This window comes from Grammomys surdaster, unplaced genomic scaffold (genome assembly GCF_004785775.1).
Source record: "Grammomys surdaster isolate TR1022 unplaced genomic scaffold, NIH_TR_1.0 198, whole genome shotgun sequence".
NCBI lineage: Eukaryota > Metazoa > Chordata > Mammalia > Rodentia > Muridae > Grammomys > Grammomys surdaster.
Window position 1 is genome coordinate 7,077,437 of NW_021604643.1, and position 12,532 is coordinate 7,089,968.

General features: G+C 37.8%; 1 protein-coding gene across 1 annotated transcript; it reads right to left on the minus strand.

The window, feature by feature from the left end:
• Positions 1–7,643: 7,643 nt before the first annotated feature.
• On the minus strand, positions 7,644–8,579 carry LOC114623427 (olfactory receptor 5B3-like). Its single transcript, XM_028770089.1, has one exon. The coding sequence runs from the start codon at positions 8,577–8,579 to the stop codon at positions 7,647–7,649; it is 933 nt and encodes a 310-aa protein (XP_028625922.1). The 3' UTR covers positions 7,644–7,646.
• Positions 8,580–12,532: the final 3,953 nt, after the last annotated feature.

Genomic DNA, 12,532 nt, shown 5'->3' on the forward strand with positions numbered 1-12,532 from the left:
ATTACTCTGATACTTAAACTACACAGAGACCTAACAAAGAGAACATCAGACCAAATTTGTTTATGAATATTGATTATAAAATACTCAATAAAGTTCTCAAGAGGGGAATGTGAATATAGCCAGATACTGGAGGAAAAAGAAGTAAAGACTCATGAGCCAGTAGAATGAATGGAAATATACAAACTCAGTAGGTAGGAGGTGGGAGTACTCTTTAGAATGTACCAGAGACCTAGGACATGAGAGAATCTGAAGATTCAAAGGAAGAGGGGACTTTAGTTGTAATTCTTTATAGTGGAGAGTGGGAACTTGTAGAAAGCTCCTCCAGTAGAAAGACAGGGCATCAAGTGGAGGGATGGGGTTGCTATCCAACAGACAAAAACTCTGATTCAGAATTGTCCCTGTCTAAAAGAACTACAGGGACAAAAGGGAAGAAGAGCCTGAGGAAAAGGAGGTCCACTTTCAAGCCCAAATTGGGACCCATCTCAAGGGAGGCTCTCTGACTTAACACTACTACTGCTGCTATGATGTACTTCCAGACAAGAGCCTTGTATGGCTGCCCCCCAAGAGGTCTAACAACCAGCTGACTGTGACAGAAGCAGATACATACACCAAACCAATGGACAGAAGATGTGGACCCCTGAGGTAGGTTTAGAGAAAGACTGGAGAAACTAAGGAGGAGGGTGACCCCATAGGAAGACCAGCAGTCTCAACTAACCTGGACCCCTGAGATCTCTCAGATGCTGAGTCACCAACCAGGCAGCATATACTAGCTGGTCCAAGGCTCCCAACACATACACATCAGAGGAATGCTTGCTCTGGCTTCAATGAGAGAGGCTCCTATCTTTTGAGAGACTTGAAACCTCAAGGAATGGGGAGATGTAGGGGTTGTGGGGGTGTGGGGACATCCTCTTTCAGATGGGGGAAAAGGAATGGGATGAGGAACTGTTGGAGGGGAGAACAAAAGGGAGATTATTACTGTATCATAAAAAAGATTAAAGATAGTAGTAAAAAAAATTCTCACACATGAAATCCAAGAACACATCAACCCCGTCATTCACCAAAATCAAGGCTTTGTCCCAGGGATGCATGGATGGTAAAATATAAGGAAAACCATCAATGTAATCGACTATTTAAACAAACTCAAAGAAAAAAATTATATGATCATCTCATTAGATGCTGATAAACCTTAGACAAAATAAACCACCCATTCATGTTATTGTAAGATTCTTGTGCTATTTTTGGTTGAAGTTCTTGGGTGATCTATTCTTTTATGGCTGGAAGAGAAGAAGAAAGGATCCAGGGAAGTAGAGAGGTAGGGGAAGAGACAGAGAGGAGGGCAGGAAAGAAAAGTTTTAGTCAGGAGATAATATATGAAAGAAGTTTTTTTTTTTTAAAGAAAAGAATCAACTAGCTTAACATCTTCACTTATACTCTGGACTTAAGGCTGCTCCACAGCCCTCCATGCACAAACCTGCCCAGAAAGAGATGGTCCTCTGAGGAGTGCTGTCATACCTAAGATCACAGGCCCACAGAAGGGGCAAACTCCAGTCAGAGAAAGCACGGCCAACTAACAGTAGAAATAACCAGATGGTAAGAGGCTAGCAATCTACAAATTCAATGCAATCCCCATCAAAATTCCAAGTCAATTTTTCATAGAGTTAGGAAGAACAATTTGCAAGTTCATTTGGAATAACAAAAAAAAACATTAGAGAGAAAACTATTCTCAAGAACAAAATAACTTCTGAAGAAATCACCATCTCTGACTTCACGCTGTCTTATAGAGCAATAGTGATAAATACTACATGACATTGGTACAGAGACAGGCAAGTAGATTAATGGAAAAGAATTGAAGACCCAGAAATGAACCCACATACCTGTGGTCACTTGATCTTTGACAAAGTCCTGTTTATTGAAAGAAAATCATGGGTGTATATAAGCACAAGCAGGGGAATGCAGCTGAAGACACTTTACCATGTGTGCCTTGCATCTGGGGCACTAAACAACAAAACAATATATGTGAGGAAAACAAGATGTTTATCAGAGTGTGCTCAGCTGTTGTGGGCTGTTGAACACAAGTGTCTTGTCAGGGTATATGGCCTGAGATGGCTGCAAAGATGATAGCCACTTTCTGCTAGGTGCTGGCTCCCAACATTGTTCATTTGCTTGTTTTTAATTAATTAACTTATCTTTTACTTATTCAATTTATATCTAGTTCATTACCCCTTCCTGGTGATCACCCCCTCCCACAATTCTTTCTCCATAGCCCCTGCCCTTCTTTACTAATTGGGATGTTTCCCCTAGGAATTCCCCACCCAGGCACATCAAATCTCTGTGAGGCTAGTCACATCCTCTCCCACTAAGACCAGATAAGGCAGCCCAGATAGAAGAACATATCCCACATAGAGTCAACAGCTTTTGGGATAGCCTCAGCTACAGTTGTCTGGGACCCACATGAAGACCAAGCTGTACATCTGCTACATATGTGCAAGGAAGTCTAGACCCAGCCATGTTTGTTATTCAGTTGGTGGTTCAGTCTCATAGAGCCCCAGTGGTCTAGGTTAATTTATGGTTGGTCTTCCTGTGGAGTTCCTATCCCCTTAAAGGCTATAATCTCCTCCTGTTCTTCCACTACTCCTTCCTTAATATTTAGTTTTATTTTTCTCAAGATACAAATCCCACAATGAGAACAGAGACTAGGAGCCCAAATTCCCAGGTTATGGGCTTTGTTTATCTCATAGATATATAATTTTTATAGTCTAACAATACTTAAGCTTTCTTGTTTGGCTTGGTATATTTGTAAGAATATCCACTCTAAACAATTATTATTTCCTATCATATTTTGTTGACATTTTGCCCACTTTTGTTATGTATTACACCTTCAAAATATTTAAGTGGCCAAGCTTAACTCATATAATAGCTTTATGCATTTTCTACATTATTTACATATAAAGCATTTGTGTGTGTGTGTGTGTGTGTGTGCATATGCACACATGCATATGTGCGTGCATGTGTATGTGTGTATGTGAGTAAAGTAGAAGGTAATATTATTCCTTATTTTATCTGAAGGAGAATTTAAGATTTTAGAAGTTACATGAGAATCTCAATTTTTGAAAATATTATGAGAAATCCTAAAGCTGTAAGAGTTAGAAATTTTGTCCAACAATGAGCTTGACATCAGGCCATTAGGGATGAAGTGTGGTTGAAAGAGTATCCATCCAGGTATCTCTAACCCTTCATCAGTATGCAGAAAGTTCGCTTTATCTTCTAGGTTTGTATTTTTTCTTATTTGTTTATCTCCAATTACATTGAACATACTGTGAATAAACTAAAGTTAATGTCAACCAAATTACATTTTATATTCTGTTTGTGAAGAATAATTTATTTATATGAAACATCAAAGTTCCCTGCATTGTTTTGACATTTGTAATACTGCTTAGCCCTTTCCTTTCTGTAAAATCCCTTTCCTTCATACCCATGAGTATGTCATACCCATGACTAGAGGGTACTGTGAACAATCCCAAAGAAGAACACAAACACAGCTGCAACCCCTTAGATTTACAAAAAAAAAAAAAAAGAAGAGCTGCATGCAAGATAAATTGGTGTAACAGTGGCACAACAGTTGTTGAATAAACAATTAGTATTTGACACTTGATTTAAGACCCACTTCATGACATGGAACTCATACACAGCACTGCTTGTGGCCAAGAACCTGAGACTAGATAGGCTTGGAACTCAAAAAAAAAATTCCACTGTTACGCTAAGGAGCATACCAATAAAGTAACTCCTAAAGTCAATCTGCTATATTCATAAATCTTTGTCTTGACAGCCATCATCAGATATGTTTCATCCTGTGACAGATGTAAACAAATACAGAGAACCAAATATAGACAATGTGCAGACAGTGAAAAACCATGAAATACACTTTCCTAGCCAGGATGTTTCAATGAAATCTTTACCTCACATTGCATCAGGACATTTTTAACCTTGCAGTCCTTGGCACATATATTGTGGCTTCCATGTTTGTGTTCTTATTGGATTCATGCTTGTGCAAATGTGTCTATCTTTGGATGTATATATGTTGTGTCCTCCTTCTTTGGTTCTTTTTTTTTTATCTTGTCTTATTCTGCAATGTTTGTTTGTGTTGTATTTTCTTTCTTTCTTTCTTTCTTTCTTATTTATTATTTATTTATTTATTTATTTATTTATTTATTTATTTATTTATTTCCTAAATACTGCCACTCTTGGTTACCCCTCCATTTTGCAACTGAGAGGCTATCTTCATGGTATCTTCCACCTTGGTGCATCAAGTTTCTTAAGGACTGTGTGAATTCTCTCCCAGTGAAGCCGGGCAAGGCAGCTGTCTGCTACATATGTGCTGGGGTCCTTGGACCAACACCTGTGTGCTGTTTGGTTGGTAGCTCAGTCTCTGGGAGCTCCCAGAGGTACAGATTAGTCGACACTGTTGGTCTACCTGTGTGGTTGCCATCCCCTACAGGGCCTTCAATCCTTCTCCTAATACTTCTACAGGGTCCCCAAACACTGTCCAATGTTTAAAAGTGGGTATTAGCATCTGTCTCAGTCAGCTTTTGGGCATAGCCTCCCAAGGTCAGCTATGCTAGGCTCCTGTCTACAAGCATAACAAAGTATCATTAATAGTGTTAGAGATTGTTGCTGGCCCATGGAATGGCTCGCTCAAGTTGGGCCAATTATTGGTTAGCCATTCCTTCACTCTGTTCCATCTGCTTCCTTGCAATTTCTAGACACAAATTTTGGGTTGAAAGTTTTATGGGTGGGTTGATGTTCTTATCTATTGACTAGGGTTCTTGCCTGGCTATAGAAGGTGGCCTCTTCAGGTTCCATGTTCTCACTGTTAGGCATCTCACTTAAGGACACCCACACTAATTTGGGGGAGACCCTTCATCCCAGTTCTCTGTGTCTTAATAGAGTTTTCCCTCAACCTTCATTGCCTGGCAGCTGCATATTTTCATTTATTCTCCTGGTCCTCTGGGTCTCTTTCCTGTCTCTCCCTATACTTCAACCTGTCTCTCTGTTCTCCTCTACCTCCCCTCTCCTACTTAGGTGCCTCCTTCCCTCTGCCTATCATGACTGTTTTGTTCCCCCTTCTAAGTGGGATTCAAGCATCCTCTTTTGGACCTTTCTTCTTGTTTAAATTCTTTGGATCTATGGAGTATACTTTATCATGTGTATCTATTATTATTATTATTATTATTATTATTATTCCTTGAAGACACAAAGGGTGTGGATTTGGATGAAAGGGGAGGTGAGGAGAGACTGAGAGGAGTTGAGGGAGGTGATTATATTGTGTAAAATATTTTACATAAAAGAAAGTTTATAAGATCTGTGAATATACTTTTTTGATTTTCAAAATATAATTGGTAATTGAAGACATTCAATAGAAAAAAAGAAAGAAATTCGAAACTGATCCAGTTTTAACATGATATAAATAAGATCTAGACCTTCACTCTAAATAAAAAAATGAGTGAAATTTTCATAATGGACAGATTGCTCAAAGCAGTAGTCAGAATAATGTATTTGGCATGTGAAATATTATAACATTGTCTAGCTGACCATGATGTCCCTGGAACCAAATGGGAAGGAAGTCTTACTACACTTTTATTAGAGAACTATTATAAAATGTTCTAGGTCAAGTGAGCAGCATGGACTAGAATCATAAAATGCAATAATAAATGATCCTTAATGATTTATGGGAGCATTGTGTTTGCCTAAGGCTCATATACAGTCAAAATTATTTTATAAACCATTGTCATAGAGCTCCTGCAAAATTTTTACAATATTTGTGAAATAAATAAAAGAGAAGACTAGAATTTGGAGAAATTATTGGTCATTTCTCTTAATTGAGACTAATTTAAAATAGAATTTTCATTGTGCTTTGCCTGTTAAGTGTAACTTTTACATAGGTCGAGTGATAATGGTAAAATTATTCTAGGCTTTCCTGCTGATGAACCCAGACTGTCACCACCTTATCCTATGGTAATTTTCAAAGTTCCAGAGATTACATATTTGGAAAGGTTACATTTAACAGATGACATAGTTAACTTGTACAAATGAACTTTCAAGAGCTATTAGAAAAATTGTAATTTTAAAGGTCTAGGAGATGTCACTAGAACTGTCTTTATCTTGTAACTAATAAGCCAAAAGCAATTTAGTAGTAGTAGCAGTTTGTAGAAGTTACTGCTGTAATTATGATATTAAAAGGTGAATGAGTATGTAATCTTGCTGTGTACTATTTAGATCACCTTCTAAGACTCTGCATAAAAGCAATCACTCTTGCAATTTAACAGAGAATTATTAAGTTTGCTTAACCAAATGTTGACTTAAATTGTAGCAACTGTGTGAACTATGGTTGCATTGTTCTAGCAATCAATATACATTCTGATAGTTAGTTTGCAGATACATTCATAGAAAGTGATTTTTTTCATATTTTTCAATGAGTACTAAGTGAAATTATTTTGATTTCTCCTGGAAATGCTCCCCAAATATTCTGTCTACCTGCAGTATCACCTTAGGCTTGGATCAGTATGTCTCAGGAAACGTAAGACATTTTGCCATGTACAAAATTTTATACAGGCCCTCTAACTACATCAAGAATATTTTGCTAAATGAACTTAGTGATCAAGATACAGAAACATCAGTAGACTGACAAGTAAAGCATATAAGGACAGTTTATCAAAAGCCAAATCAAGATAAATCAAATAGTTTCTATTTCAATGAATGTCCTACAAATACAATTGTATGGGACTTGTTGACATAGCTCCTCTAAGATAAAGGATAAATTGTTTTATTGGGCCTTTCTTATAAAACAAAAAGATTTACAACACCTATGTGTCCTTTTAGGGTGGGAGAGGTAAAATATGCTTCATTTAGTTTTATTATCTAAGATTATTTATCAAATGATCTGACATTTTTCATTCTGAGTAGAGGACAGAACTCCAGATGTCTCTATAATAGAATATTCAATATAGCCTGCACATCAGCATGTTAGATAGCAGTGAAAAATATTAATTACTGAATATATGCATACTGACAAAACTAACTTCATAAAAAGAGAAAACAAGTATAGAAATTAAGAGAGTAACAATAAAAAATTCAAATAAACATAATTTTATGGATAGATGATGCTAATAGTAAATTCTCCCAATACATAGTCCATTGTAATATCTGAATATAAAGGAAAAAATAAGCTAATTATATGCAGTAGACACTTAAGGCTGCTGAAACAAAACACAGCAAAAATAGAAGCACCAAAGTGAAAATGCACAAAGGTATATTCAATGTGCACTACAAAAATCCAGTCAGGATGACAATGATTAATTATCACAAAATACCAGAAAAAGAAAGTTAAAAGAGAATAACTTAAAGAATTAATAATGGTAAAAAAAAATTGGAAAAAAAATCAAACACAAAAACATCAAAAAAAATCTTATTCTGGTATTGTGCTTCTAAATATAATGTTCCTTCATTTCCAGAACAAAATGACATGCAGAGGCAAGAATAAGCACTCAGATCTTGAGCTAGTATAGTATTAAAATATATTCTACTATATACATAAGATGTAAGAATTTTAATATCATATCACAAAGTATTTAAAGTTATTATCATAATGACTATTTTTCTTTCAGAACCACTTTCATGAATGCACTCTTCACTTCTTTGTTCCTCAAGCTATAAACTAAAGGGTTCAGCATGGGAATGACCATGGTGTAGAATACAGATACAATTTTGTCAGTGTCCATGGAGTGACTGGAGCTGGGCTGCAAATACATGAAGATTATAGTTCCATAGAAAATAAAAACAGCAGTTAAGTGAGAGATACAGGTGGAAAGAGCCTTCTGAAATCCTGCTCCTGAGCGCATGTTTAAGATTGTGATAAAAATTATAATGTAGGATATTAATATCATTATAAAAGCAATGAAGATATTGAAACTGGCTAGATAAATAAGTACTAGCTCATTAATATGTCTATCAGAGCAAGAGAGAGCCATGATTGCTGGCATATCACAGAAAAAATGATGGACCACATTAGACTTACAGAAAGAGAGACTGAATGTATCTCCAAGGTAAACTGAGACATTCAGGAAACTAAAAACATAGCACCCCATTATCAGACACATACATACATTTGGAGTCATGATAGTGGTGTAGTGTAGGGGCTTACACACTGCTACATAGCGATCATAGGCCATTGAGGCCAACAAGTAATTTTCCACAGTAGCAAAGGCTGCAAAAAAGAACATCTGAGCAGCACAGTCATTGTAGGATATGATCTTGTCTCCCATTAAAAGCCCAGCTATGACTTTAGGAGTGACAGCTGAAGAGTAACAAAAGTCTACCAGGGACAAGTTACCAAGAAAAATGTACATGGGGGTGTGGAGCCGAGAGTCCAAGAGAATCAGCAGGATCATTCCAAGGTTCCCCAACATGGTGATGATGTAGATGAGGAGAAAGATGATGAAGAGGGGAAGCTGCAGATCTGGGTCATCAGTGAGTCCCAGCAGGATGAACTGTGTCACATCTGTCCAATTCTTAATCAGTGTCATTTTTATCAACAATGTGATGTTCTGTAGTAACGATAAAGTAATTAGTATTATAACAATGACCTAGATATTAAAAAGTATAATCAAAAGATATAGACAATCATCATAGTAACAACTTGTTCGTAAAGGTTGTCTACAATAGCCTGGACTTTGATGTAAATTTCATATATTTGCTACATATAATGTCACATGCTAATAAATTTACATTTTTATAAATAACATGAAATTTAAAAGTGATATCTATTAATGTGCAGAGAGTGAGGAACTTTGGAGTATTTTGTCCTAAATGTATTGTATTTCTTCAATGCCATCCTACAAGTTTCAGAGCACTCTGTGGAAAGGAATATGGAAATTTTTCAAGAGAAAGACAGGTGGAAGACTCCAAGGAAACAGTGTCTTCTAGATTTAAAAAAGGACTGATATAAATATGAACTTACAAAGACTATGGCAACGTGTCATCCTTCAAGCCACAAGGGGCCCCAACACTGAGAAGGGACGTAGACACAGGTTCCTACCCCTAAACAAGAAGCTATCTACAATAGATACTATGACAGAGGGAGCAGTTTTCTCCAATGTAGTCTCACTGGATCTATCAAACACACCGCAGAACAGGTCCCATACCTAGGAATACTTGGTCTATATAAAATCAGCTCTGAGTATTGAAACAGATAAATCTTTTGTAAGTGGCAAATCATGACATCTTCAGAGGTGGTGATGATAAATTCCATCTATATGAATTGAAAAATATTCTTCCCAACTCTGCAGAGATTGTTAATCTTCCTCATTCTAGCATGTCTGCTTCTCATGTCTTACCACTGTGGTGAGTTAATAGGCATTTGAAAAAAAAAAAAAACACTCTGCTTGTTCTAAAAACTAAACGACCACCAAATAAGATCTCTGATTGTAAAACAGAATGTAAGCGTGATTTTATTACACTGCTGTGAGTCCCTGTTCTGGAGGGTTTCCCAAGAAGATCTCTGGCCTGGCCAGCTGCAGGGGTCCAAGCCAAGGGGCTAGAGTGCGAACAGGGACAGGGAATCTCAGCTGCCTCCACTGTTGCCTCTGTCTGTGTCTCCACTGTTGCCACCCAGTTACTCCCAGGTGAGGCATCTATCTCTCAGCGCTGAGCTGGTCCAGGCTGGGCTGGTGAGAAGCCGGCTAGCTACCAAGGAGGGGAGGATCCTGTAAGTGCTTTGGGAGAGCAGATATCTTCCCAAGTGTTATAGCTCTTGTCACAGATACATTCGGATAATGGGATGATTCTTGTACACCTTTACTTCTCTTAAATAGGGTCCTTATATACAGTTTTGGGGTGGGTTAGGGTCTAACAGCAGATAACCCCTATTGTCTTTGTCTGAGAATTTGGAGATACCTCATCTACATGTGGGAGAGCCTGAAGCACTGTTCCTACATGACTGATGGCCATAGACCTCTCTGTGGGAGGGGCTGTGGAGGGCTGAAGCTAAGTGAAAGGAACCAGGTTCCAGGAGCAAGGCCGATCACCTACCGTCCCATTAGGGTCCTCGGTTGGAGGCCTGTGCTCGACCAGGTACCCACTGCCTCTCACAGCCCACCACTCCACACACTGCAGAGTTGCTGTTTTGACTGATCCATTGGTTGGTGGTATGTAGGAGGACTTCTCTCCCAAGTGACAGTTTCTGAATTTGAGCCTCTCTTTGTGTCTTTTTCCTCTAGAGATGATTAAGAAAAGGCACCCTGTCCCTTCCAAAGTTACCTACTGCTAAAGCTTTTAATGCCCTCTTAAAATAAGTCTTTAGCATCCCACTGTTCCAACTGTGGTTTAGAATGTAAATAGCCAAAATATATTTGGAGGACTAGAAGAGTCTTGTCTTTTACCTATCCCCATCCCTTTTCTCTTGATGCAATTCTTGATTTTATTCTCCCAAACATGAGCTTTCACAAAAAAAGGAGAATCAGTCTAAAAGGTATGCACTGTAATCGCTCAGATAAGGGTGAGGCTCCGCTGTGTTAATTCCTCAAGTGAACTGGTGGTTCCCCAGCAGAGAGTGTCCTTTCCTCCATATGGGTGAAGGCACATGTGACCAGCAGCGGGCGTGACCGAGAACTCGCTGTGCTTATGAGGAAACAAGAGGCATGACAGAGAGATCCGGATCACACTTTGCTGCTGCTGCTGCTGCTGCTAGCAGCCACAGCACTGTTGAAGCCAGAGGATGGATGCTTCATTTTAGGATTTAATGTTCAAACGCTTTGCAATTTCCCAGAGAGATAAAGCAAAGGGGTTCACAAGGGAGTTAATCAAGGAAGATGTCCTTGTTCAAATGATATTTGCAATCTCTAACCCTTTCATCTTTTAAATTTTAGGTGAGACATACAAAAAGCCTTAGAATTTAGGATAAGTAGAGGCCAGCAGCTCCCTTGCAGGTTGCATGAGAATAACTACTCCTTCTCACTAAGGGACAGGCTTGGAGTTGAAATGAGTCAGTGTATGAGCCAGTGTATGATCCAGTGTATGAGCCAGGGCCCAGGCCCTTCTTAGATCAAGTGAGACTTGTCACTCACCTGTTTGAGGTTGTGGAAAAACATGGGGGCCACCAGGGCACTACCTAAATTGCTGCTGCATCGCATGTGTGAGCAATCAGCAAAGCAGCAACATCTACAGCAAAACAAGCAAAAACAGCTGAAGTGAGTGTTGTGGAAGCTTCATGTGCTAACAACACAGGAAGTGAATGGAGACCTTGGAAAGGCAGCTGGGGTCCTAGGAGACAGCATCAATGCAGTGTTCATTAGCCCTGTCCCACAAATATGGGGAAGCAATTTTGCTGAAATTCCTGCTTTCATGTTAAACAGCCTAATATTTTAAATTTAATATATGACACCTTGTGATATAGTAACATAAATCTTGTGTCATTCAGCGGTCAGAGCCTTATATCTACATGGACTAAAACTAATATTTAATTTTTGATTAATTGCTTAATACTGGAAACACATTCCCTTTTCAACACACCTTTAAACCAAAGGGAGCATGGCTTTGATCCCCAAAGCCCTGAGAGAGGCTTATAGCAAGGATGAGACTAGTATAAGCCCAACAGTTCCTTGCTCCCTCAATAACTCAGACAGACATGATACATACAAATGTTTTTCAGCCCCTGCACTTTGGCATTTTTATCTTTGAAATTCTTTGTCATGATGTCTGCCCTGTGCATTGTAGCAGTCTGCCTGGTTCCAGTAGTATTTTTCTCCCTGGTTATGACAATCAAAAATGTCTCAGGACACTGCAAACTACCTCAGGGTACAGTGTAAAGGGACAGGATTTTCCAAGTTTTGAATGACAATAAAAATAGATAAATTTTTAATCAGCAGAAAACTAAAATAAAAATAAAATCAGCTCTGTATTATTGGTGGTCCTTCTGCTTAGTTTTGGAATTTGGAGGGTTTTTTTGTCTTACTAGTTGTTTCGGTTGATTCATTTTGTATTTTGTGTGTGTGTGTGTGTGTGTGTGTGTGTGTGTGTGTGTGTATGTGTATTCAATGGAAAGGAAGAACAGATGAATTTCAGTGGGTTGAAGTGATATGGAGGCATTAAGGTAGCAAGCAGAAAAAATATGAAGAAAATGTATTGCACTAAATTTTTAAATAAAAAAAGAAACAAGTTTTTGTCCATGTGTTAACTAATTCTTGAGAAATTTAATTACTGGACAATATCTCACAAAAAATATATCTACCATCTCTTTTCTGAACTCAGTGAAGTTTGATGTTTTTATATCTGTCATCTATCAAGGAGTGATTAAAACAAATTACATTTATTGTCTTTTCTTAATGAGAGTTTAAATAAAAAGATAAAGCAAAGTCTCAGTATCTTAATTTTCTTAGGATAATTTTATAATTTAAAATAATTACCCTTTCTTTCTTATTAGCATGTTTAAATGTTGAATATTTATTTTTTTACCTTCTATGATAGATGAAAAGCTTTAAAT